At 37.4% G+C, this 27,241-nt stretch overlaps 3 protein-coding genes and 1 long non-coding RNA gene across 6 annotated transcripts; 3 read left to right on the forward strand and 1 right to left on the reverse strand.

Annotated features, from left to right (window-relative positions):
- The first annotated feature begins 5,318 nt into the window (after positions 1-5,318).
- Positions 5,319-7,395, forward strand: LOC126720014 (uncharacterized). Its single transcript, XR_007653202.1, has 2 exons — positions 5,319-5,423; positions 7,150-7,395. It is a non-coding gene; the product is annotated as an uncharacterized LOC126720014 (long non-coding RNA).
- Positions 7,396-10,133: 2,738 nt separating this feature from the next.
- LOC126716575 (pentatricopeptide repeat-containing protein At1g11900) lies at positions 10,134-14,652 on the forward strand. 2 transcript variants are annotated; one of them, XM_050417394.1, is made up of 4 exons: positions 10,134-10,285; positions 11,235-11,485; positions 12,236-13,371; positions 13,834-14,652. In XM_050417394.1, the coding sequence occupies exons 2-3, from the start codon at positions 11,372-11,374 to the stop codon at positions 13,277-13,279; spliced, it is 1,158 nt and encodes a 385-aa protein (XP_050273351.1). In that variant the 5' UTR covers positions 10,134-10,285; positions 11,235-11,371; the 3' UTR covers positions 13,280-13,371; positions 13,834-14,652. The 2 variants fall into 2 exon arrangements, with proteins under 2 accessions (XP_050273351.1, XP_050273352.1); XM_050417395.1 differs by having other exon boundaries at positions 12,258-13,371.
- Positions 14,653-16,282: 1,630 nt separating this feature from the next.
- Positions 16,283-20,074, forward strand: LOC126716576 (uncharacterized). Its single transcript, XM_050417396.1, has 2 exons — positions 16,283-16,513; positions 17,409-20,074. Exons 1-2 carry the CDS (start codon positions 16,463-16,465, stop codon positions 19,755-19,757), a joined length of 2,400 nt encoding a protein of 799 aa, XP_050273353.1. The 5' UTR covers positions 16,283-16,462; the 3' UTR covers positions 19,758-20,074.
- A 1,429-nt stretch (positions 20,075-21,503) lies between these two features.
- On the reverse strand, positions 21,504-26,851 carry LOC126716577 (transcription factor PIF3). Of its 2 annotated transcripts, none has more exons than XM_050417397.1 (8): positions 25,806-26,851; positions 24,389-25,646; positions 24,186-24,290; positions 23,993-24,058; positions 23,624-23,689; positions 22,999-23,520; positions 21,942-22,071; positions 21,504-21,853 (listed from the first exon to the last, which is right to left on the reverse strand). In XM_050417397.1, the coding sequence occupies exons 1-8, from the start codon at positions 25,895-25,897 to the stop codon at positions 21,843-21,845; spliced, it is 2,250 nt and encodes a 749-aa protein (XP_050273354.1). In that variant the 5' UTR covers positions 25,898-26,851; the 3' UTR covers positions 21,504-21,842. The 2 variants fall into 2 exon arrangements, with proteins under 2 accessions (XP_050273354.1, XP_050273355.1); XM_050417398.1 differs by having other exon boundaries at positions 21,504-21,759; positions 25,806-26,849.
- Positions 26,852-27,241: the final 390 nt, after the last annotated feature.

Raw genomic sequence — 27,241 nt, forward strand, 5'->3', positions numbered from 1 at the left:
AAAGAGAGAGAGAGAGAGAGAGAGAGAGAGAGAGAGAGAGAGAGAGAGAGAGAGAGAGATAACTTTTTGTGTGTGGAAAAACAAAAAATTATGCATGGAATGATTGAGAGAACAACAAATTTATAGCAAGAGGTTAAGAATAAGAAGAGTAAAAAATAAAAGAAGATAAAGGGGTAGGGGAATAGTGATTGTGGGGTCCAATAATTTGTGGTCCTGGCCCATTTTTATATTGGGGCCCAAGTTTCGAGCCGAGGAAGGGTATAGCCGAGGATGTGTAATAAAATCCAAATAGTCTTAAAACACAGTCGAGGATGATTCTGTCCTCGACATATCCGAAGTCCCCCTAGAAGAAAGGGTAAAAACGGTATAGGAACAGTTTGGGAAAAAATCTAAAATATCTATGTCAATAGAGAATGAGACGCTAGATAGTATAACGACCAAGGACAAAGGGAAAGCTGTCATTATTGCCATTCAATACTCTGCACCTGACAGAGTCATGCTCTTCAGCTTTTACAACCACCCCCAACCACTCTAGATATGGACTGACAGGACAAGTCTTAAGTCCTAGGAAATTGAGCTTATACGTGGACGTTGGTGAGAGGATAAATGCCCATATAAAAGGATAAGAGAGGCAGTGTGAGACGGGGGGGGGGGACAATCCGTCCTCCCAGCCATGGTGTCTTAGAAACAAGGAGAATAAGAAGAGCATAGAGCTCCCCAGACTCCTCGGACGAGATTCACTGACTGGAGCCAACCCGAACTACCGTCCGGTGACCCAAACCTAGCCTTTCAAACCCACGCTCTCCAAATGATATTGTTTGGGCCCTCTTTACGTACGAGCCCAATATTATCTTGGGGTTGTTACGAATCGAGTCCCTACAATTGGCGCTGTCTGTGGGGAAAGCTTGTGTCTTGGCACAGGTGGTGGGTTGAGACAATCCCTCACATCATTTCCAACAGCCGGATGTAGTGTTCTAGAGTAAAGTTCCACTAGGGGCTACGTTTCTTCACTAGGGGCTGCGCTTCGTAGCGTCAGCAGCACGGATGGTTCTAGGGGCTTGGCCGAGGAGCTAATCCCCCTAAACCAAGGTCCCACGCCATAGCCGAGGGGTTACTTCCCCCAACTATTTAAAAATCAAGTTTTGGACAGAATCAAGGTATTGCATGGTCCTCGGACTCAAACCTATGGGGAAACCAACTACTTAAAAATCAAGTTTTAGACAGAACCAAGGTATTGCATGATCCTCAGACTCAAACCTATGGGGAAACCAACTACTTAAAAATCAAGTTTTGGACAGAACCAAGGTATTGCATGGTCCTCGGACTCAAACCTATGGGAAAACCAACTACTTAAAAATCAAGTTTTGGACAGAACCAAGGTATTGCATGATCCTCGGACTCAAACCTATGGGGAAACCAACTACTTAAAAATCAAGTTTTGGACAGAACCAAGGTATTGCATGGTCCTCGGACTCAAACCTATGGGGAAACCAACTACTTAAAAATCAAGTTTTGGACAGAACCAAGGTATTGCATGGTCCTCGGACTCAAACCTATGGGGAAACCAACTACTTAAAAATCAAGTTTTGGACAGAACCAAGGTATTGCATGGTCCTCAGACTCAAACCTATGGGAAAACCAACTACTTAAAAATCAAGTTTTAGACAAAACCAAGGTATTGCATGGTCCTCGGACTCAAACCTATGGGGAAACCAACTACTTAAAAAAAAAATCAAGTTTTGGACAAAACCAAGGTATTGTATGGTCCTCGGACTCAAACCTATGGGGAAACCAACTACTTAAAAATCAAGTTTTGGACAGAACCAAGGTATTGCATGGTCCTCAGACTCAAACCTATGGAAAAGTCAACTACTTAAGAAGAATTCTAAGTTGTTCAGTCCTCGGGCCAAATACCAGAAAAGGCTAAGGCTATGAAGGTCATTAGGAAGATGGCGAAACGCCTTATTTCTCAGCGACCTGCAGGGGCTGTTCATTTTGGGTTATATATCCTCGGATGATTACTTCCTACACGGCATCGAGCATTCGGTCATCATCTCGTTCAAGTTTGGGGTATACAACCCATTTTCAGGTCGGTCTTATTGTACACGATAGCTTCAATAAGTTCATAATAAGATCTTTTTTCTTGGTAAGGGATTTCGGCCCTAAGTATTGTTTTCTCAGGTCGGCGTTATTATGCCAGACAGCTCTAATAAGCTCATCATAATATCTTTTTCTTTTTTCTTAGTATGGGTTTCTGCCATAAGTATCATTTGTTCAAATCAGCATTATTATGTCGGATAGTTTCAATTAGCACAGAGCATAGTCTTTTTATTAACTGGGATTTCGGCCCTAAGCATCGTTCGGAATGTAAAAATAAAAAAAGAAGTCATATGGTAGTACGTCTATTCACGGCATAACCATTTTTGTGAAGAAGAAGGATGGGACTATGAGGTTGTGTATTGACTACCGTGAGTTGAACCGGGTTACTGTGAGAAACAAATACCCTCTCCCTCGTATTGATGACCTGTTTGATCAATTGCAAGGGGCACAAGTCTTCTCTAAGATTGACCTTCGTTCTGGGTATCACCAGTTGAAAATCAAGGGTGAAGACATACCCAAGACAGCTTTCAGGACTAGGTATGGGCACTATGAATTCTTGGTAATGCCTTTTGGATTGACCAATGCTCCTGCTGCGTTTATGGACTTGATGAATAGGGTGTTTCATGAGTACTTAGACCGCTTTGTTATTGTCTTTATTGATGACATTCTAATTTTCTCCAAGAGCATGGAAGAACATGAAGAGCACTTGAGAATTGCTTTTCAAATTTTGAGGGAGAAGAAGCTGTATGCCAAGTTTAAGAAGTGTGAATTTTGGCTTGACCAAGTGGTGTTCCTAGGGCATGTGATATCTAAGGCAGGGATTTCTGTAGACCCTAGTAAAGTTGAAGCTGTGGTTGATTGGGCAAGACCGACGAATGTGAGTGAGATTAGAAGCTTTTTGGGCCTTGCTGGTTATTATAGGAGGTTTGTGGAGGGATTTTCCCGTATTGCAGCCCCTTTAACTCACCTAACTCATAAGAATGCCAAGTTTGTGTGGACAGAAGAATGTGAGAAGAGTTTTCAAGAACTTAAGCAAAGGTTGGTCACTGCACCAGTACTAACCATCCCTAGCAACATGGGAGGCTTTGTTATTTATAGTGATGCCTCAAGAAAAGGGCTTGGTTGTGTGTTGATGCAGCATGGTAAAGTCATAGCTTATGCATCCCGCCAATTAAAAAGTTATGAACAAAATTATCCCACTCATGATTTGGAGTTGGCTGCAATGGTGTTTGCATTGAAGATTTGGAGACATTATTTGTATGGTGAAAGGTGTGAGATTTATACAAATCATAAAAGCTTGAAGTACTTCTTTACTCAGAAAGAATTGAATATGAGACAACGAAGGTGGCTTGAGTTGATTAAAGATTATGATTGCTCAATCAATTACCATCCAGGCAAGGCTAATGTGGTAGTTGATGCGCTTAGTCGGAAGTTTTCTGGTTTCTCAGCTGCCTTGTTAACTACTCAAAAGGAGATTATTAAGGACTTGGAGAGGTTGGAAATTGAAATTGTCATGGGTGATTCCCAAGTCTTTATGGCTAGTTTGACAATACAACCCACTTTGATTGAGAAGATTAAGAGTTCACAGGTTGACGATGCACAAATTGTAAAGATCATAGAAGAGGTACAAGAAGGGAAGAGACCAGAATTCAATGTGTCTAATGATGGTGTCTTGAGGTTTGGAAAAAGACTTTGTGTGCCAAATGATTTTGCAATAAAGAAGGAGATTATGGAAGAAGCCCATCATACCCCGTACTCAGTGCATCCTGGTAGCACTAAAATGTATCGTGACATTCGAGAAACTTATTGGTGGAATAACATGAAGAGGGAGATAGCTCAGTTTGTGGAGCAATGCTTGACTTGTCAACAAATTAAGGCAATACACCAGAAACCTTCAGGATTGCTGCAACCACTTCCCATTCCTGAGTGGAAGTGGGAGTGTATATGTATGGATTTTGTGACTGGCTTGCCAAGATCTCCTAAGGGACATGAGGCCATTTGGGTAATTGTGGATAGAATGACAAAGACATCACATTTTATTCCTGTTAAGATGACTTACTCACTTGATCAGCTAGCACAGATATATATTGATGAGATTGTGAGTCTTCACGGAGTTCCATCATCAATTGTGTCCGATCGAGACCCAAGATTCACCTCAAGGTTTTGGGAAAGCCTACATAAAGCTTTGGGTACTAATCTTAGCTTTAGTACTGCCTTCCATCCACAAACTGATGGATTATCAGAAAGGACTATTCGTACTCTGGAGGATATGTTAAGGGCTTGTGTATTGGATTTCAAAGGGAATTGGGAAAAATACTTGTCTTTAGTGGAATTTGCTTATAATAATAGCTACCACTCTAGTATTGAGATGGCTCCCTATGAGGCTTTGTATGGTAGAAAATGCAGGTCCCCATTGTGTTGGGAAGAGGTTGGTGAGAGGAAATTGTTGGGACCAGAAATCATTCAGATGACATCTGAGAAGATTGATTTGATTCGTAAAAGATTGCAAACAGCACAAAGTCGACAGAAGAGTTATTATGACCACTCAAGAAAAAAAGTAGAATTTGAAATTGGAGATATGGTATTTTTGAAAGTCTCCCCAATGAAGGGTGTGATGAGATTTGGGAAGAAGGGGAAGTTGAGTCCTAGATTCGTTGGTCCATTTGAGATCCTGAAACGTATTGGTAAAGTTGCCTATGAGTTAGCCTTACCGCCTACACTTGCAGGAGTGCATAATGTGTTTCATGTTTCCATGTTGAGAAAGTACATCCCGGATCCTTCACATGTCTTGAACTATGAGCCACTCAAGATCAAAGACAACTTGACTTATGAGGAAGTTCCAATCCAAATTCTTGACCGTAAGGACCATGTGCTACGCACCAAGACCATAACATTGGTTAAGGTTCTTTGGAAGAACCACACAGTGGAGGAGGCATCTTGGGAGCGAGAAGATGAGATGAAATCAAAATATCCAGAGTTATTCGTTAACGAAGGTATGTACGATTTCGAGGACGAAATTTTTTTTAGGGGGGAAGGATGTAACACCCCATAATTTGATACCAATTAAATTATTATACGTTAAATTTTAATGGAGGCCTATAATTAAAATGGATTAAATAAATTTGGGCCTAAGATATTAAAAAGAAGATAAATTCTATAAAATATGAAGCCCAAGTGAGGTGACAAAAGTACATATATGGGCCTTGAAAACCCTAGCCTTTTCCTCTTAGGTCACACGTGTTTTTCTGATGGGATTTCTTTTTGCTTCAGCCGACAATTGAATTTCTGCCTTTCTCCACTGTGGCGTTGGTGGGAGTCTTCAGGTATGATTTTCTCATGCTCAAGATTTAAAAGTTTGTATGGTCAATAGCTTGCAATTGATTGGAACTAGACTATCATTATACTAATAGAAAAGGGTTTCCTATAATTGTATTACATTAGATAAAGACTTGGTCAATATGTCAGGCAGAGATACAGACTTGAAATTGAGCCAAATAGAGTAATAGGTGTGGACTTGGTCACCATGTTAAAGTGAAAAGAATGCTTATGTTATTGCATTTACACTAAGCCACAATTGTTGACTGGTTATTTTGCTTTCACACTAGTTCAACGTGTAATAGATTTTGGGTCCTTGGAGTGATTATTTCAATATTATAATAGCAATTGTTTACATAGCTGCACTGACCTAGTAGTTCTAAGTCCAACATTGAGGCTGAAAAACTAAGAATAATAAATAAATTTTGACAGTTTGCCATGCTACACATGCTACCTCAAGTATTGCCATGCTATTCCCTACTAAGCATGGTCCAAGCTTGATTGTTTACGTAGCTTTCACTTGGTTTATTATATATATATATATATATATATGTAATATTAAGGTCAGTATATGCCTAGCAGCATCAAGAGAGCATTCTAGCACTAGATTGATGGATTAAAGCAATCTCGCGTGGCCTTCAATGTTAAGTTGAATATATATAGTTATATATATAATGGTTAGAGTCAATGGACATCCAATGGCATCAAGAGGGAATGCTAAGCAACAAATTAAGATAATATGTGGCTTCCAATAGTAAATTTGATAGTTAAGTGAATGAATGGAGGATTTTGGATATATTAATATTGTTTAGGATAAAACCGTTTAAGTGTGAAAATAAATTTTGAAGTGGGAAATTGTGTATTGATGAACCTATTTTTGGTATTGCTAGGTTCTAATTCTACTGAATTGTTGTAATTCAAAGGAGGTTGATTTCCTTTATTTTTGCAACCAAGAGGTAAGTGGTGTTTACTAATTTTGGGGGTTTTCCCAAAACAGCGTTAATTATTAAACTATTTTATATGAAAGAATATGTTGATATTCTATATATAAATGAATATTTTACAAATGTTTGATGTGCACATTGGCTATTCGTTTTATGAAAAACTTGTGGGACAACCTAATTTTATTTAAACTTGTATGTGTGAATATGTCTCTATATTTTGAGAAGTATGAATGGATTATTTTGTGAGCATATTGAATTTGTTTTGAAAACCTATGGCAAGTCGTGATTAGAAGCTCAGTATGATATTTAGTCCTTAGCAAGGGACAATCATGCTGCTGCTAGTCCTTAGCAAGGGACGGTCCCAAAAGGGGACAGTGCACATTTGATAGCTCCTTAGCAAGGGAGCATACTATTGAGGATCCAAAAGGAAGCTTCTTAGCAAGGGAGTGTACTTTTAGGTTCCAAAGGAGCCATCCTTGAGAAATGGGATGAAAGGAGGTTCCAGTCCCAAAAAGGGGACAGCACAACCCTGTCAACGGGGCGTAAACGTTGACCACGAGAAAAGCCTAGGAAATTGTTTATGTGATGGTATCAATATATATATTATGATGGCTCACAATATAAAGATATTATTTTCTTTTACATGAAATAGTTGATGACAAAATATTGGTGAATTATAAGTTGTGAATCTGTTGAAAGAATTATTTATTTGAAAGGTTTGTTCCCACACCCCAATGTTAGTGAATTCCACTTATTGAGTTATCTCACCCCCCTTTATTTCCCATTACAGATACATTAGGTGGATTATTGGAGTAGAGATTCTTGGGAGACAGAAGTTACAAATTAATTTTTGTGGAACTGAGGATTTTATTATTATTTTATGGCATTAAACTTTGTATTGGAGAATTATTTTGAGGATGTTTTGTATTTGGTGAATTAGAGCTCTGACTTTTGTAATCAGTTTCAAGGTTGCTAGTTTCTTTTATTTAATATTTTTATGGATTATTCAGATTAAATAGACTTTTATTGCCTATGATTTTGGGGCGTTACATAAACAAGCCTATATAGAAAACGAATCACAAAAACAATAAAAAAAAAAATAAAAAAAAACAACAACAACAACAAAACAAACAAACAGCCAGAAGTCTTTTTAAGTTCTGCTCTGAGGTCTTTCCAGATTCTGCCCTAGTAGCACCCATATTGAGAGGAGGACCTCCCTTGGTGGAAGAGGAGAAGAAGAGGAAGAAGGAAAAGCACCAGGATGGATCTGGTGATGGGAAAGAAGAAGAAGGGGAGGCAAAAGGAGGCACCAGTGAAGGAAGAGAGGAAGAAGCAGGGATACTTTGTCCCTGCGTCAGTCCTGACTTCTAACACGTTGGTGCCATGTTAGCTATGCTCATAAGAGAGCGGCTGGTACTGATAATGGATGACCCCAGCTCAGTCGCACCAAAAGTTTGACACGACGAGCCTCTGCTTCGGATTTTAGCTGAAGGGAGGATGAGAGGTATCTTGAGTTTCTACCATCCCTGTCTTGACCGAGCCATCTTAAGTTTCGGAGGGACAGAACGCTTCTGAGAAGGATGTGATCTTTTCATCCCCACTTCTACTTCAAATGTGTCACACTATAAGCTGAGGTTATGCTGATAAGGAAGACTTTGAGTACAGCTTGAGGGTTGAGGCTTTAGGAAGGTTAAAGAGTCTTTACGCGAAGGGAATACCCTCTCGTTTGGCTTCTTATATGGAAGGTGAATTCAGTGGCATTTAATCCGTACATATCTCCAAGAAGATCTACAAGTAAGGTAGCGTCTGTTCAACTCCCCAATGTCGTCTGTAACTGTCAGATTTGATTGGTCTCGTAAAGGAAATTTATTAAAGACGCGCCTCGTACACTGAAACGACGGGAGCGCATCGTGTGTAAATCTAGAAGAATGTCTCGTAACCCGGCGCATTTCCTAAGCAGATGAAGAGACGCCAATATTAATGAAGGGTAGAGCTAAACGAACCGTAATAAAGGCTTGGCATCATCAAAACCCTCATCTCCGACCAAGAGGTCGAACAGCAGGATTTTGAGGGGCTATTGTGGGGCCCAATAATTTGTGGCCCTGGCCCATTTTTACATTGGGGCCCAAGGCCCAAGCCGAGGAATGGTATAGCCGAGGATGTGTAATAAAATCCAAATAGTCTTGAAACACAGCCGAGGATGATTCTGTCCTCGGCATATCCGAAGTCCCCCTGGAAGAAAGGGTAAAAACGGTATAGGAACAGTTTGGGAAAAAATCTAAAATATCTATGTCAATAGAGAAGGAGATGCTGGATAGTATAACGACCAAGGGCAAAGGGAAAGTTGCCATTACTGCCATTCAATACTCTGCACCTGATAGAGCCATGCTCTTCAACTTTTACAACCACCCCCAACCACTCTAGGTATGGGCTAACAGGACAAGTCTTAAGTCCTAGAAAATTGAGCTTATACGTGGACGTTGGTGAGAGGATAAATGCCCGTATAAAAGGATAAGAGAGGCAGTGTGAGAGGGGGGGGGGGGGGACAATCCGTCCTCCAAGCCATGGTGTCCTAGAAACAAGGAGAATAAGAAGAGCATAGAGCTCCCCAGACTCCTCGGACGAGATTCACTGATCGGAGCCAACCCGAACTACCGTCCGGTAACCCAGACCTAGCCTTTCAAACCCACGCTCTCCAAATGATATTGTTTGGGCCCTCTTTACGTATGAGCCTAATATTATCTTGGGGTCGTTACGAATCGAGTCCCTACAGTGATATTAAGTTAGAAAGTAGTGGAGATATGAAAAGTTAAAATGGACTGAGAAAAGTTGAAGAAAGTATAATAATAAATAAGAATAATTAAAAATAAGATTAAGATGATATTTTGATTTTAATATAATGGAGTTATTAATTCACTTTAAATGTTAAACAATTATAGGAAAAATTGAAAAGAAAAAAGATGATGACATGACTGCTGATGTGGGTCAACAGAAGTGTAGCAATATTAAATTCTATACTTTAGCTTTTAGTAATATATAGATATAGATATAGATATAGATATAGATATAGATATAGATAGGAGTGTTCACCAAACCGCATAAACCGCACAAACAGAAAAAACCGCACCAAAATTGCCCGCAAAAAAGTATAACCGCACCACACCGCACCGCAAGTAATAGTACACCGCACCGCACCACACCGCATGGTGCAGTGCGGTTTGCAGTTTTATAATAAGAAAACCGCACAAACCGCACCGCACCATACCCTCTCTATATATTAATATATTTAATTATTTTTAATATAAAATATATTATTAATAGTTTAATAACCCTAGTTTTCTATAAAAAAAATAAAAAAATAAAAAAAATTTAATAACCCTAACAAGTGTTGATTAAGAAAGCCAGCCCAAAATAAAGAAAAATTAACTCAATAGTTTAAAACTTGGACCAAAATAAAGGGAAAAATTAGTTTTGGACTGGGTAGAAAAAACCCAAAATTTGAAGTATATACTAATTTCAAATCATTCAAACTGCATCTTATACACCGCATCGCATATGTGACCGCAAAAATGAGGTGCGGTGCAGTTATAATTTTAACTAAACCGCACTATAAAGTGCGATACTAAAAATAACCCAAAACCGCACAGCACCGCACCGCGAACACCCCGTTATATAGATATATGGAATATAGATATTGATTTTCAAATTTCAAAGCTGAGCTGGGCTTTGAACGGTATAATAAATAAGTGAATGGGGTTGGGCCTGATGAGTGTTCTGGTTTAGCGGCAAATGAATTAGAAAACAGGCTGACGCTTCTCTCTTTTTTACTCTTTCCCTGTTCGCTGTTCGCTGTTCGCGTGCTATTGCCTAATGCCTATGCCTTTGCAGTTCTTTGGGTCTCATTCTTCATTCATTATTCTCTCTGGGTAAGCTTTCTATCTCTCTCTCTCTCTCTCTCTCTCTCTCTGTTTCACTTTGTTTTGCCATTAGGTTTTTATCTTATTATAGATTCAATAACCTAATCTCATTTCCTTGGAATTTTATATTTTTTAATATAACTCTTTTGGTTGAGTTGCCAATGCACACCACCTGTTCGACTCAATGCCTCACCGATACCTGGGCTAATGGGAACTCCCTTTTTTTTTTTTTTTTCTGGGTACCTTCCAAAACTCTCTGTTACACTAAGAACAAACACTCTTTATTGCGTTTCACAGCAATAATGAATGTGAGGTGAGAACCTGGATAGCAAAAACACAATTTTTTCTAGACAGTAATGTTAATAGGCTTAAGACTTCAAGTTCATTTGCATTAGTTGAAATGTACACTCGCATTTGTGTGTGTTTGTATGCTTCAAAGAACTGACCTTTTTATTGTTTAGGCCCTTAAAAAACTCAGCTCCAAAATGGAAGTTGAGCTACTCAATATAGGTCTAAAAGTGGAACTTCAAGTAGTCCACAAGGTGAAACCAAACAATCAGAGACACATTCATAGCTATAATTTTTTAGTTATAAAAAAAAAAAAAAAAACCAGCTTCATAAGTTCAGAATCAAGAACCCAATCACAGTAACACTAATTTCTCTGTTTCTTTTGTGTGAAGCTGCATGAATCCTTTTTCCTTTCTAGTCAATGAGTTAGGATCATTGGGAAGCAAAATATCAATATGATAACAAGTCTTTTGAACAATTATATTTTAAGAAGAATAAAGAAAAGACATTACATTTTCTCCTTCACAACTTAGTGAAGTGCAGTTCCTACATTCCACCAATTCATGGATGTGATTTATTTTAATATAATTCTTTTTAATGGGTTTTTTTATTATATATTTATGAACATACTGTAAGAAGGATTTATACTATTTCTCTCTTTCATGGTTAGGTTTATGCTTTTGGGAGGAAGTGTTTGAGCCTATTATAGTACTATGTGTATGCCTTCTCTTTGATTGGGGAAAATGTATGCCCCTTGGGCGTTCAAGGTGCAGTAGTGGTCTTCCTCGGAAAACAAAAGAGTGAAGCATGATAACCACTTCAAGGCACCTCAAGCACTACATTTTCCTATGCAACCCAACAAAATCTTCTTTGCCGATTCCCCAGTTTTCCATCATTCAAAGCAGGCTTCACATTTACTATGTAAGTGAATGAAACTATCAAGTTCCCATTCTCGAATTTGCTTTACATGGTTTTGATTTTTCTATGGTGTGGGACCATTAGGGTGAAATTAATGTACGTAAAATTCTACTGGTGCAAACAAAATGCAAGTGTGTTTTGGATCGTTTGGGATATGTCATTGCTCATAACATTCAAACTAAGACTGTATTCATTGGTTTTAGTTAGAGTTCATTCTCATTTTTAAGTATGAAAGAAACCCACAAAGAAAGTGTAGAATTTGATTCAATGAGAAACATACCTATATCTGGAAAGTAAAGAACAGTTTTAAGAATTTAATAAAGTGATACATGAAAATATATTGACATAAAAAAAATGCATAGTAGAAGTGTTATATCATTTTGAAGAATATTATAAACAAAAATTATAGTGGAATTAGAAAATGTTATGTTACTAGTTAGGTGTATACAAAGCCAAGGATCTAAACTCTTAAGATAGATATGTGATAGAGAAATGACAAACAGAAAGAACTGTCTGCAAATATTGAAATCAACTCCAAAACTATTATGTCTATTTATAGATGCTCAATGTCCCATTGGCCTTTTACAACTGCAACTTTTAACGGCCCTTGGAAGCTCTGTTACATGCAAATCTGTATCTTGCCGCATATCCAATATTTTAGCAAAAAATATTTATGCTCAAGTAATCCTTCTTTTTTTTTTTTATAAGCTATGTTTCCCTCTTTTGTAATAGTTTACTCTGCTTCTAATACAGAACTGTATCGCATCCATCACAGTAGGTTTCCCTTTGCCGTTCTTCACCATTATAAGGAATTTCATAGGCAAGTGTCAGTTTCCTGCAACACAGGCCTCTCCTAATAAAGAGGAAGTGACAGATGAAGTCTTTAATCAAATTCTTACTTCTGTAGAAAATGCTTCAAGGCCCAATACGAAAATTTGTACTGCTTATGTTGACAAGTTTTGTAGAGCTGGAAATCTTTCTGCTGCTGCTAGATTACTTCAATCATTACATCATAAACACATCTTCCTTAACCCTAAAGCATATAATCTCTTATTGAGGGCAGCGAGTGAAAAGCATGACATTGACCTTTTGTGTCAAGTTTTCAAAGATTTATTAATATCTAATGGAGTCTTGAGTTCGACGTGTTATGCCGATGTTGCCAAGGCTTTTACAAAAACAAATGATGGTGTACAGCTACTCAGATTCATCAAAAAAGTGTCAGCATTGACCTCTCCTAGCACAACAGTTGTAAACAGAATCATCTTTGCCTTTGCCAAATGTGGGCAGGTTGATAAGGCCCTTTTGATATATGATCAGTTTAAGAGTCTAAGTTGTCAACCCGATTTATTCACATATAATACCATTTTGGATATCTTGGGTCGTGCTGGACGCACAGATGAAATGCTTCACGAATTTGCCTCCATGAAAGAAGCTGGCATTGCCCCAGACATTGTTTCTTATAATACATTATTAAATAACTTGAAGAAGGTAGGGAGACTAGATTTATGCCTGGTATATTTCAGAGAAATGGGTGAGAATGGGATTGAACCAGATTTGCTTACTTATACTGCATTGATTGAGAGCTTCGGTAGATCAGGTAACATTGAGGAATCTATAAGACTCTTCAATGAGATGAAGATGAGGCGGATCCGTCCTTCAATCTATATTTATCGATCACTAGTCAGTCAGTTAAAGAAGATGGGGAAGGTGGATTTGGCATTGAAATATTTGGAGGAATTGAATTCAAGTCATTCAAATCTTGCTGGTCCAAACGATTTCAAAAGAAAAAAAAGGTAGTTGGACACTCAAAGAGCTTCAAGGTCTCTGTGTTCATTGTTTGGTTTTGCTGAGACATGTTGTGGAGGTTTCTTGTGTTGCAGTTGATATTGGTATGTAATACTGCTCTCTCTGTTTTCTTTTCAAAATGGTGCTAAGTTGGTCCTTTAACCAATTATGCTTTTCATTTCTCTTGGGGTTTGTTGCAAGACCTGGAACCCCAAACTTAGATGCTTAGGCATTTCTCTGTTCTGAGTACATTTGAATCATTCTCATTAGCACCATCTTAATGATGAAATACATGTGAATAGACCAAGAGCCTTGTTGCTCAATTGGCACTTCTTGGTGTTTCCAACGGAGACATCTAGGGTCAAATCTCCTTTGCCCCAACTATTAATTTTTTTTTCTTTAAAAAAATAAAAATGAAAATTGGCGAAATACATGTGAATAGTTCAACTGTAAAATAGGCACTTATCATTCAGAGTGGACTTGTTTAAATGAAATGCAAAATAAGGTGATTAAAAGTTTAACAAATAACACTATATTAATGATTCAGTATTTCCCTGTTGTGATAGGTACCCTGAAAAATGTTTAGAGATGCACATGTGCAGCTTGCTTGTTCATCTGACTAGCTTGTGTGGAACTTTTGTGTAAACTGAGGTTGCTAATTTGAAGTCTAGTTGCAACTTCTTGTCATGCTGCTAAATTTTTGATAGCATCTGGAGAGGATTAGTTACCACCTTTGATTCAAGGTTTAAGGGCAGAGCATGTGCTGTATGAGGATCTGGTTACAAAGTTATTGCCTTTGCAAAGACTTTCTCAGATGAACAGTTGTGGATGAAATCATTTTCAAGGTTTTGAAGCTAGGTGCTCATTGAATAAATGGCCATTTGCAGGTAATTGGCCACTAGTGTGTTGGCTTGGTGGTTATTGTCATCAGAGTGGGTTCTGTGCTACAACTTGTACCATCTAAACTAAGAAAGCTGTAGCAGGCAACACTTAAAGCTGTAGTGACTGTTCCAACTGTTGGTCTGATAGCCTTGTTCAAGTATCTGATGAACTTTGAGTTTGAGCCATGACGAAGTGTATAATGGGTAGCATCTAGATTGGCTTGTTCAATTGTAAACCTAGTGTAATGCTATAACTTCCCCTTCTTTGTGTTATAGAATTTCCTCAAGCTATTATACTGGTTGTTGTAGGCCTTATAAAAGGCTTGTAATTCACCGACATGGAGATATGGAACTTCAGGCTCCCACTACCTGGCTATTGACTTCCATGTGAATTGTAATAGGCCTCATAACAGCCTTTGTTACAAGAGAGTGATCCTAGAAGACGTAAGTTCTATTTTATTCTCTTGGTTATTCAATTAAATTTCACTGGTATTGAAAGTGTTACTTTTTATTGTGTAGTATCGGTTTGTATTTGTAATGCTAAAGCAAAGTTGGGCCTGAAAGAATCAATCCCTAGTGGGACAAGTCTAGTGCACGAGGCATGTTAGAAAATGTTAGATATTAGGGCCGAGTCCATTTGAGCCCAATACTTGTTGTACAGACTACAGATCATTGCATTTGTCTGTCTATTTTACAATAAAAATCAACTTTTTTTTTTTTTTACACAACTATTTTTCCAAAACACTTTATCTATTCTATATTTCAATTAAATATTTATTCTTTATTCATTTTTTATTGTTTTCTCTAATGGTCAGTGTGCTAAAGTGATGTGTGATTTAATATAAAAATATAGGATAACAATTAGATAATAGGATAGAAAGTTACAGAAGAGCATTTACATCCGTCCGTATATAATAAAAAAAATGTAGAATTTACATAATTTTGCCTAAAAATAACTCACATTAATCTATCTATAATTGTATAAATTTTCAAGTTTGCTACAGTAACCATATAAAAATTTTCACTACACTATTCACTTTCCGCATAATATTCAGTATTTTTCTGTCTTCTAACAAGCTAGGCAAACCTATTCCTTGGGGACGTGCGTCTTGTTCAACTTTGGTCTCTGTTTAAGAAAACATCCTAGAAACATATACGGTATACCGAGTATTAGCAAATTTAGAAACATGAAACTAACTAGCTAGTGCCTATAAAGTAGAGTCACAATTTGGTGGTCCTCTGGCTCCGTTATTTGAAAGTGACTTTACTTAGAACCTCTTAGTGGTGTAAAAAGGAACCAGCTAGATTTTCGGCAAAAACAGTCTTAAAATTGCTACTAACATGCTTGGCTACTTTCTAAGAACTTTTTTACCAATGGCCCCTTGTGGGGATAAATGATTCGTTTTTGTGAAAATGATTATAACTTTTGCAGCTAGAAATAAAAATGAACTATACACAGGGATGAAATTTCCATTAGAAAAATCAAACATTTTTCTAATTGTACCATTAAGCTTGTCATTAGAAAAATCAAATTATACCATTAAGCTACAAGGACTTAACATTTTCAAACAACTGGCATGATATATTATGAGAAAATTCAAAGGACCACTATTCAATTACAATGTACCAATTAGAATTGAAAAAAAAAAATTATAGGAAGAAAAGGCTGTTCTAAGAAACTTTATCACAATTTTATGGAGTGTACTTTTATTACATGAAAGAGCATAATGAAAAGGCCATTGTAATAGTTCTCCTACTTTTAGAATTCTTCAAAAATGAAAAGATAATTTCATGCCTTAGGTATGAGTCTATTGATACATTAATAGATAACCTGCATGAAATGTGTGAATTATTTAGAAACTACACAAATCTGAACCATTCATATACATGAACCTCGCTCAAATTAGTAGGGGAAAAGGAAGAAGAAGAAATAAAAAGTAGTCCAGCACATAATAACTTTGACAAGAGGTCCCAATGGATTAAGACCGTTAAATTTAGAGGTTTCTGGGTCCCAACCTCCATTTAAAGTTTGTCACTTTGCCACAAATTAAACGGTCATTGGTCACTTTAGTTATTTATTAATAAAATATATGTACATAATGGAATCCTAATCCTAATAATTCATACTATATCATCCATGTGACATAGTCTGTCAGGGACACCCCGTTGTCTCTATTTTTGCAGCTCTTTTCCAAAAGTTTCATTGTGCTTTTTTGAGTTGTTGCCAACCATATCATTCCTTTCCTTTTTCCTCATCTTTAACCAGTTCAATCTCTAAACAACTTTGAAACTGTCACCTTTCTGTAGAATTCCTATGGCTACTGAGACTGCTTCATCAGATTATACTTCTGCTACTGATCATGAGGTAAGTTCGTTCTTGTGGTTTTTGTATCTTTTTAAATTCTTGTGATGTTTTCATGATTCAAATGATGAACTATGTCTATTATTTTCTGGGGTGTTTAGAGTTCAACTAATCTAAACTTCATATGTTTCTTAAGATTAATTGTATGTTTTCTCTGCTTATAGCAAATCCTACTAGTACTATTCATTTAAAGAAGAAAAAAAATATACTTGTGCCATAAGTTTTGCTTATATCTATGTAATCACTAGATGTGATCATGTGAATCAACCTTGGTCATGATTATGGATTTCTTATTAAGATCTAGTTTGAATATGTTAATTGAGTATCTCCTATATATTTTCTAATAGATAAGAATATACCTTTGATCAAGAGTCAAGTAACCACTTGGAGAAGGATGTATTTGGTAGCCAATTGCTGTCTACTATGTGTGATATTGGAAAAGTATCATTTTTTAGTATCTATTCCATCCATGGTCATGCAAATCATGATGTCTGAGGAAACATAATCTGCTCATAAGGTTGCCAGGACATGATCCAACACAAATTCTACCATATTTTAATAAATTATATTTTTCATCAAAAGAATCTGGGTTAAACCGATTAGCTTTAAACATGGACCGCAAGTTGGCAAGGATTTTTTCCAAGTAACCACAAGGGCTTGGCAATGGTTTTCCTTGACTCTTACAGATCATCTGAACTGGCTTTCCAAATTTCTTTTGCTTGGATCATCATACACTTATTTTCTAATTTTATCTTGAAATTTCAATTAAATTGAGATGCTAGAAGTAATTATAAAACAATTCTTTTAGTGCTTTATTATGGTCTTTCAGGACTGCCTAATTGTAAAAGTTGCACTTCTGTTTAAATTTTCTTCTTTGTGCTCGTTCATTTTATTGCAGCAAACTGAGAAGAAGGTGATTGAAGAAGTAAAAGCTATTGAGCAAGACAGTGTCTCTTTTTCCAAGGAAAGTGTAGAAGAAGAACCCAAAGTCGATGAGTCACCAAGTCCAGCAACCCCATTATCTAAACTTGAAGAAGTGTCAGAGAATAAGCACATTGAGCCTCTTATACCTGGGGTTGAGAAGACTGACGATGCTCCTATTTCAGATCTTCCAGTTGAAGATGATACAAAGGAGGAAAAGCACTCCATTCCTGATTCACACACTCCCAGCATACCATTGCCAGCGCCAGTGGAAGACACTGGTAATACCCAACCAGAAGAGCAACCAGCTGTGGAATCTGCAGTAAAAGAAGCACCAGAACAAGTAGCAAATTCATCTCTTGAGAAAGAGCAAGAGGAGAAACCTAAAGTTGTTGATGCCCATGAATTAATAGCTGAAGCTACTGAGAAACTAGAGGAGCCACTGGATGTGCTTCCTCCAAAAGAATCAGAAGCCATAGGGATAAATGAGATTAAAGATTCAAATGTGGAGTCCATAGAAGTGGAGAAAGTGGAAGCTGCAGCTACTGAAACCGACGAAAAGCTAGGAGAACAATCTGAACTTACTAAACAAGTTGAGAAAACATATGAGGAGGTTCAACCAGAAGTTGCAGTCATGGAAACCAAGGAAAAGCCAGCAGAACAATCTGAACTTACTAAACAAGTTGAGAAAACATACGTGGAGGTTCAACCAGAAGCTGCAGCTATTGAAACCGAGGAGAAGCCAGTAGAGCAATCTGAACTGATTAAACAACTTGAGAAAACATATGAGGAGGTTCAACCAGAAGTTGCAGTCATGGAAACCAAGGAAAAGCCAGCAGAACAATCTGAACTTACTAAACAAGTTGAGAAAACATACGTGGAGGTTCAACCAGAAGCTGCAGCTATTGAAACCGAGGAGAAGCCAGTAGAGCAATCTGAACTGATTAAACAAGTTGAGAAAACATATGAAGAGGTTGAGACAAAGGGAAGTGTGGAGGTTGATTCAGCCACAAACACAGGGACTTCGGCTGAAAAGGATGAGAATACCCAATTTTTCAAGAAAGAGCAAACTGATAAAGCGGAAGAACCTATTGTAATCACAAATTCTAAACAAGTCCTGACTGATCAAGAAGCTCAGACTGATCTGAAAGAAGATGGAGGAGAATTTTGTCCACCAAGTACTGTCTCACAGAAGGTTGATACAGAAGACAAAAAGGGGTTCAGTGGGGCTGATGAGGTTGAAGAGCTATCAAAGAAGCCAGTGGTGGAGACAGAAAAAGTTGCAGAAGAGAATGAGGCAAAGACTGTGGAAACTGAAAAAGAGAATGAACAGAGAAATTCAATACCTGAGGAATCAAGTCCAATTAAAGAAGGGGATATCAATAGTTCTATTTCCACAGCTGAAGTTATTGAAAAATCATATGAGGGAGAGAATACTGGCAGAGATGTTGAAGCGATTGAGGAGAACAAAGGAGAGCAGAATGTAGAAGACAAGATACCAGCTTTAGCCGAGACTGATAAAGACGAGCACTTGGAAGAAAAGCAGGCTGAAGTATCAACTGAGAGAGAGAATACTGGTGGCAGAGATATTGAAGTGGTTGAGGAGAACAAAGAAGAGCAGAATGTAGAAGACAAGATGCCAGCTTTAGCCGAGACTGATAAAGACGAGCACTTGGAAGAAAAGCAGGCTGAAGTATCAACTGAGAGAGAGAATACTGGCAGAGATGTTGAAGTGGTTGAGGAGAACAAAGAAGAGCAGAATGTAGAAGACAAGTCACCAGCCAAAACCAACAAAGATGAGCACTTGGAGGAAAAGCAGGCTGAAGTCACTACAGCCATTAGTGAAACACTAAAGGAATCCCAGGAAAAGCAAGCTGAAGTCACTACGATTGTTAGTGAACCACTTAAGGAATCCCAGGAAAAGCAGGCTGAAGTCACTACAGTTGTTAGTGAATCACTTAAGGAATCCCAGGAAAACACTACAGTTGTTAGTGAACCACTTAAAGAATCCCAGGAATCTGAGTTGCATTTAAGAAGTGAAAAAACTGTAGAAACTGGTGAAGATAAGTTTGAGAAAGAAAAAGTTGACGAGGTTGCAAAATCTGAGGTTCAGAATCTGGAGCCACCTGTCAATATTGGTGATGAGATTAAAACATCTCAGGACCAGCCAAAAGAACTACCAGCCAAGTCCACTCAAAAGCAATCAAATAACATTATATCCAAGGTAAAACAGTCACTTGTGAAGGCAAAGAAAGCCATCATTGGGAAATCTCCAAGCTCAAAAACCCTCTCCTCTGATACCAAGGGTGACATTAAAGTCAAATAATTGACAGACTATGAGGCATTGTATAATTTTATGCAGACGTGATATCTTTTCCAAATTGTTGTGTGTGACATATATAGCGGTAGCTGCTCGGTTCATCTGTGTTGCTGTTCTCTCTTGCCTGCTTGCTTGCCTGTTTGATATGTAAAGGGTGTATATAGAAGGTATAGTTTTTGTCATTCTCAATATTGTAAAAATTACAAAGACATTGTTTTCTGTTTCTATTCAATTCTTTGCAGTTGTATGTATTGTTTGGGTTTGTAATTGATTGATTGCCAATAATGATCAGGAGATGAGAACTGTGTGCTTGTGAAGAAAAATTATTGTTGATATCTATTTTGTAATCGTTATAGTCACGTCATAATGTTTTCTTATTACTATTGTTAAATATGTATTTCAATGGTGCAATAATTTTAGTTTCTTACCACAATATTTCAACAGTGCAATATTGTAAGATTTACAATATCAACACTTCCAAGTATGGGAAAAGTAAGCAGGAAAGCTTACAACTAGGTTTCTGGTTTATCATCATCCAAACATATACATTTCTTTCTTTCTTCTTTTTGACTTAATGTAGTGCACCTAACTAATATGTAGAACTGCAATTCAACAATCACTCACATATTCATTACGAATATCTTGTCTTTCTTATCCTGATATGATTATATTATAATGAACTTGGTGGAAATACGGGCAGGGTCAATTTCCTCAATCATATCTCCAGATCCAAACGTGGAAATGGTTCAAGGATATCCATGATTAGACAGAACCTCGAAACTTTAATATGTTCAAAATACACCGAATGAAGCAAGGATGAGCATATCCAATATGAAGTAAAAGCCAACAATTCAAAGGAGTGTGACATGTAAGGCAACCAAGTCCTAAAAAAATGTAGACATTACTGATCAGGCTCTTTAATTTTCATGAAGAAAAGAAAGGTACAATAATAGGCTAATGAATCACATCCACGTATGAAAAAGCTTACAAGAAGAGGCTGATTCCTTTATAGTATCATCACATGTGATGACTATGGTATTAGGCCAAGCATAAAACTCGGTTCATGCATGCTGAGCTTGCAGATTCTTTCATACTTTTTATCGCCTATGTTAAGCTGCAGATCTGTAAAGTTATACTCTCCATTTATGATTTATAGCGGAAAACTTTTAACAAAGAAATTGATAAATAAATGGAATCACATTGGAAATTATGTTCATTGCAACTTGTGGTCAGATAATTCTTACAAGTTCAATGCAGCCTAGAGACCGAGGGAATGGAAGAAACATAGAGATAAATCTTCAGCCAACAGTTGATATTTTCTTTCCATGTGATTCTGATCAAGGGAATACTACAGAAGTGGAATTTAATGCCCACTAAATCAATTAAGAAATGAGGCCTTTTTTTTGTAAAAGAAACTTCCCAAAAATGGGTTTGGTGTCTGTACTCAAATACCAAATGCTCTCCCAACCACAGAACCCAAATAGCCATACAGAAAATTCTATCAGATGAATAAGACCCACTTAAAACCCTTTCACAAAATTTATTATCTTGTCTAACAGTTGTTGCATACAACTCCCCTCTGACGCCCATGTGTGAGAGGTATTGTATGCAACCATGACACAAGATACCAGCTCCCTTCACATGCCAATTATCTGAATTTAAGATGCAAAAAGGAACCAGACTAGCCATCAGAACATCCAGCTTCTTTTCTGCATACATTCACACAATATTGCATCACAGAGAGAGATAGTCTATTGGAATATAATTATCATTTAATTCAAAGAATTGTTATGAGAGGTCTAAAAAACGTTTTGAATACATATTTCCGAGATAGTTAACTCCTAGACATTGCATTGACTGCGTGTGCCACTATTTTAATGTACAAGCTCAAGAAAAAGATTCTGAGTCTCCCCAAGGTACCAAAATCTGTGCAATTTTAATTGTACTGTCCTGAAATTAGAATATTGATGGTTATACCCCTTCTAGTCCAACTGAAATTGCTGAGATCCTGAAGAAGCATGAAACAAAGGATCAATCTCAAAAGGCCATGACAGATTTCTCTTCAATCACAAAGATCATAAGAACTGGTTGTCAATCATAGCCTGCACAGACAATCAGTCCTTACCTCTTCAAGCCTCTAATAATTAATGTAATATAAAAATTGAAGTGTGATTTCCAATATCCACTTACAAGCTGGTTTACTAGGCACAAGGTCATTTCCATTTGCAGAGTTAACAGCTGTGTTGCCAACAACATCTGAGACTTGACCATTATTTTGCACCAAAGAAGATGGTTCAAATCTTGCATTTGTTGCTGGACACTGACATTACAAAAACATTAAAACATTAGGTGATTCTGGGAGACCAGTGACACTGGCAGAAGGCAAGTAGACAATGGGAAACTGTGTGATAAAGAGTTGAATTGATACAAGATAGAAATGTGTTAGACTCAAGTCACTCAACTAACCATCCAAAACTTTCAACTCTTCATAACACAAAGTTGAAGAGAAGATTGCTTGTCCAACTTTTTTTGGCTCATCCAAATTCTTAAAGAAAATGAAATACAATTACCCATCAGCATTTCTATGACGTTGTGTACCTATCTAACTAAGGTTCATAATCTTATTAGGTTTCTTTCATTACCTTCTCAGCCTTTAGGCTATTAATGCATAAATATAACATTAGGGTTTTAACTACATCTATAATGCCATCTTTACCTATCAAAAAAATAAAAATTCCATCTTGCAAGACTCTTCTTTCCTAACAAAGAACCCCAACAATCATGCATAAGAGTAAATGAACTAAATCCCACAGCTGTTAGAGAAAAGGACAATGAGTCATTATTTCCTCTCAAGCATCTGCTTTGGAAATAGATAGTTAATCCTGACAAGTCAGTATGAGAACTTAGTGGCTAAGGTATTCATGATTTGAGAGATAGTTAGCAGCTTAAAGGCCAAATAAGAAGCATAGATTGGAAAAACCAGCTTGTTTGCACTTCTTGCTTTTGCTAGAAATAAAGAGAGGGAGGTCTGGCCTCACTAAAGAGAAAACTTGCTAGTGAAATATATAATCTGATAACCACACTTTAGTGTCTCCTTCCACGTCTGTTGTCATAATTTTCTTTAGTGATATGTTCTCATTAATTTATGCTGAGTCTACCTTTTAATAAAACAGAAATCCCACTTTTCCAAATATTGTAGGTTTCTATTTATTCATTCAGCATAGCAACTCCAAATAAATGCACAAACCTGACTAGATGTCTGAGTCATTGAGCTACTAGCACCAGTGATTTGCATCGCTTGAGAATTAACATTCTGCATTGGATCCTTTGAGCTAGAGGCTGGAGCTGAATCCACATTTTCCACAGGACCTACAACCCCACAGGCATTAAGTCCTGTGGCAGACTTCATAACAGGCCCTCCCGACAAAGGAATTAATGGTGCACGAGGCATTGGCATTGGAAGTCCTTGACCAGGAAGCCCAAACATCTGAAGGTTAGATCCGGCCATCCCATGCATAGCAGTGTGTCCTGATATAGGTGGGCCAGGGAAATGTGCTCCTTGCATGGGGGGCACTTGAATCATAGGGTAACCCGTAGGTCCAACATTCATGTCTGGCATACCCATCCCATAGCCCATTCCCATTCCCATTCCCATTCCCATTCCAACGCCCATTGGAGAGAAATGAGCCATATGAGGTGCACTCATGTGTTGCATTCCAGTTGGTAACATCATTGGAGGCATATAAAAACCAGCTCCCATTGACATAATCTGCACAACAAGGGAAAGATGCCATGTTTCAATTGGATTATCCAATTCCTGTAAATAGAAAACTAAAAAATGATTTCTTGGAGAAAGAGAAAAGAATGTTTACTTGCACTTGAAGTTGAAGTGTCTTCAGATACTCTATGGCCTCATCAAGCATTGAAGCTTTGTCCACCTTATTATGCCAAAATGTGCAAGTCAGCAGAACCGAAAATGGAGAAAATATCAATCTTTTTTAGTTGGTTATGTTCAAGGTAACATACTTTATTAAGATCCATCACTGTCAAAAACTATTGAATTTGTTAATCAACTAGACTTTAGAATAGAGTCAAAGTCCGAAATCTTTCATACACAGACTTGAGCTTTTAGCTTTAGACCTTCATACACAAGGATACACTTCCACAAACAATAAATTTAAAAGAATACATGAAGTTCATCAAACAAATAATCAAGCAAAACTGTAATTCAAAACATCAACCTTATTGCAGTTTGGAATAAGTTCTTGCAATGCACGCATCTTCTCATTGATCCTATCTCTTCGCCTCTGTTTGCAGAATTCCAAAATGAGCACCAGTTAAAACCTTATAATTCAGAAACAAAACACTGCAGAACTATACAAGAAAAAAAGATGTTCTTAATGGTAGATGCTAATCTTGAATGGTGTTGCTCACCCTTTCGGATAAATTATGTACTTCTGCTGCCCGGCTTCTCTTTGAACCTGTACCCGCTCGGCCAGGAGCTGCTTTTTTTGCCCCAATTGATTCCTCTTCAATGTCCTGCACATGACAGTGTGTTCTTGGTAAATGGAGGAAAGAGATACACTAAGGGAAGCCAAACAAAAATTGAAAAGATATCAAACCAGGACTGAACTCACTTCACTATGGCATTCGGACTCCTCAGTGTCACGAAATTTTCTCTTCAAATTATGCGTTGGATCATCGGAAGGTCTCTCGACGCTATTGCCTGAACAAACAGAAGAAGAAGCAACAACAGGCTCTGTAGTCTTCTCACCATCTGGCAGTCCCTTTGTCACACTTTCACCGAAGACTTGATTGGAGATATTGTCATTCCTAGAGGCCTCATCTGGACAGACAGCCTCAGATTGTTTTCTGGCAACTGTTTCCTCAACAGGCTTATCCTCTGATGGTTTTAAATCAACCTTGGATGGCGCAGGTGCAGCAAGAGGTTGACAATGGGAACTTGATTCTTTTTGTAAACCACTAATGGAATTGATATGTGTTGATTCAGGAGGATGTTTAATACTTGCAGCAGAACCTTTATCCTTACTTGTTATCCTTTCCATGCTTGATAAATCCGAACCAGCCATGAGGCCCATGTTCTGAAGATTAGCCTTCACAAGAGCAGCAGGACGTGAGAAATGAGAGAAATTCATCAGATTGGAATTATTGTTAGATGACATTTGATCTTTCTTCTGCATCTTTATAGTAGGAAATCCACCTGCAGCAGATGCAACCTGTGTTGAATCCCCACATACAGCACGGTGCATGACACTGCTCGTATTATTGCCAGCGCCATCTGTAACCTTTGATCTAAGAGATGAAAAGGATGTTTGACATTGTTGTGATGATGATGATGGGTATAAAGGAGTAGTTCTAGGTCTTGTGGCCTCACCTACTCCTACTGAAGAAACTTTTGACGCATTCCCCTGTCCTAAACTCACAACATCATTTACTGAATTAGTATGGCAATCCCTATATACCAGATTACAACTACTTCTTTTGTCGATAGATGCCAAATTATTCTGGTTGGACAGTTCATTTACAGTGACCCCAGATAATTCAGGCAAGAACTCAGAACAATATTCATGTTGTAAAGAATCATCAATTGGATAATTCAACCAAGGCATCATGTCATCATCTTGACTCAAATCCATTTCATCTGATGGCACTGACATTGGGATTTCATTCAATACAGACATCATTCCCCCAAACTTTCCCATCTTTGAATTGCTGCCATTCCCTATATCTTTATCTCTTATCTTAGAGGTGTAAGATGGTAAACAGTGAGATTGAAAGTTGTTCCTAGTTGGGCTCTTTCTAGCTCTACTGGACTGACCTTGCTTCAAAATCTGACCATTTTCCCATACCAGCTCAAAAAGATCATTCTCTGGTCTGCATTATAACCCACAACAAAGAAGAATAACAACACCAAAAATACCCAAAAGATCAAATAGGATAACAAAACGAAACGAAATTTTAAAGCATGAACCAAAAGAGCAAAGAGCATAAAGGTTATAAATAAAAAAAAAAATGAAGTGAAACTGAACTTACAGAAAAGACAGATCATTTGAACAAGTGGTGTTCTTCTCCCTAGTAGACTCAAGCTTTCCTTTAGCCATTCGATACAGCTCAGACAAAGGCATGTTGTGAGAGGTGGAAACACAGTTTGTTCCTCAGAAACGCTTCAGATTCAAGCACTTGGCCATCGTTGATGGTAACATCCACATCAACAGCCTACTATTTTTAACTCTCAATGCATGGTTCAAAGAACCCAAAAAAATATAGAAACCAAACGAGGTTTTAAGAAACAAGCCTGTCCAAAACCCACTATAAGACAATCCCAGTTGAACTTATAAGGGAACCCCAAACCAAAAAAAAAAAAAAAAAGTAGGAAATGGCACTTCTTTTACAGTTAAAATTTACAGAATAAAATCTTTCTTTTAATACTAAAGTCCTTGTCAGTGAAGTATATAATATATGTATATAAAAGTTAACAAAATTTAATTAAGGATAAAGTACCAGTCAAACCAATTCTTTAATGGCTTCCAATGATACAAAAACCCTCCAAATTAAAGCTCTTTAAGTTTAAAAATACTCTGTTTTCCACTTTTTAAATCACTAAACAGCAACCCCAGAAAAAACCCAGATCATTAAAACCAAAAACCTCAAACAAACACCACTTAAAATCATGGGAAAGTCATGTTAAGCTGGAAACCAGCTCAAAATACTCAATACCCAATTCCCAACTTGGAAAAAACTCTCACATGATTCATTGAAAAAGAAGTATTTGGAAAATCTGGGTTCCTCGAACCAGCCAAAGTTTGCTAATCCATATGCATTAAAAATGTGGAATTTGGTTGTAAATCAGGGTAAGTGTTCCCAAAAGTTTGAGCTTTTAAGAGTTTGTAGCTCAGCTCAATGTGTGTGTGTGAGAGAGAGAGAAAGAGAGAGGATCCAAGTGGACGTAGAAGACGGCGAAAGGCTTGCAGAGTTGCAGGGGACCAAGGCACAGTACAGTATCAGAGAGAGAGAGAGAGAGAGAGAGAGAGAACTAAGCTTAACCACAGTTAAATGTTGAAATCGTGGTTTAGACTCTTTTTCTTAAGAGTGTGTGGCTCATGATTTTGGCTAAATACTGAGGGGCCCATCTTCAAGAGTTTTTTTTTTTGAGGAAACAAACATTTTTTGAGGAAACAAACATCTCCAAAGAGTTTCAATCATAATTATATGATTAAATTACAATTTTGACTCTTAAAGGTTGTATCTTTTTTCAATTCTACTTGCTTAAATCTGAGATTTTCTCTTTTTCATTTGAACCATCAATTTTGATTCCATTTTTATAATAGTCTTTTTGTCCACCTTACATGATTAATTTATGTGTCAGCAAAACCACAACAGAATGACCATTTTATAAAGCAAATCAAATTTAATAAACCAAAATAATGTTAAAAAAAAAAAAAAAAAATCTCAAATCTATGAGACTTATA

This window comes from Quercus robur, chromosome 3 (genome assembly GCF_932294415.1).
Source record: "Quercus robur chromosome 3, dhQueRobu3.1, whole genome shotgun sequence".
In the NCBI taxonomy this organism is placed as follows: domain Eukaryota; kingdom Viridiplantae; phylum Streptophyta; class Magnoliopsida; order Fagales; family Fagaceae; genus Quercus; species Quercus robur.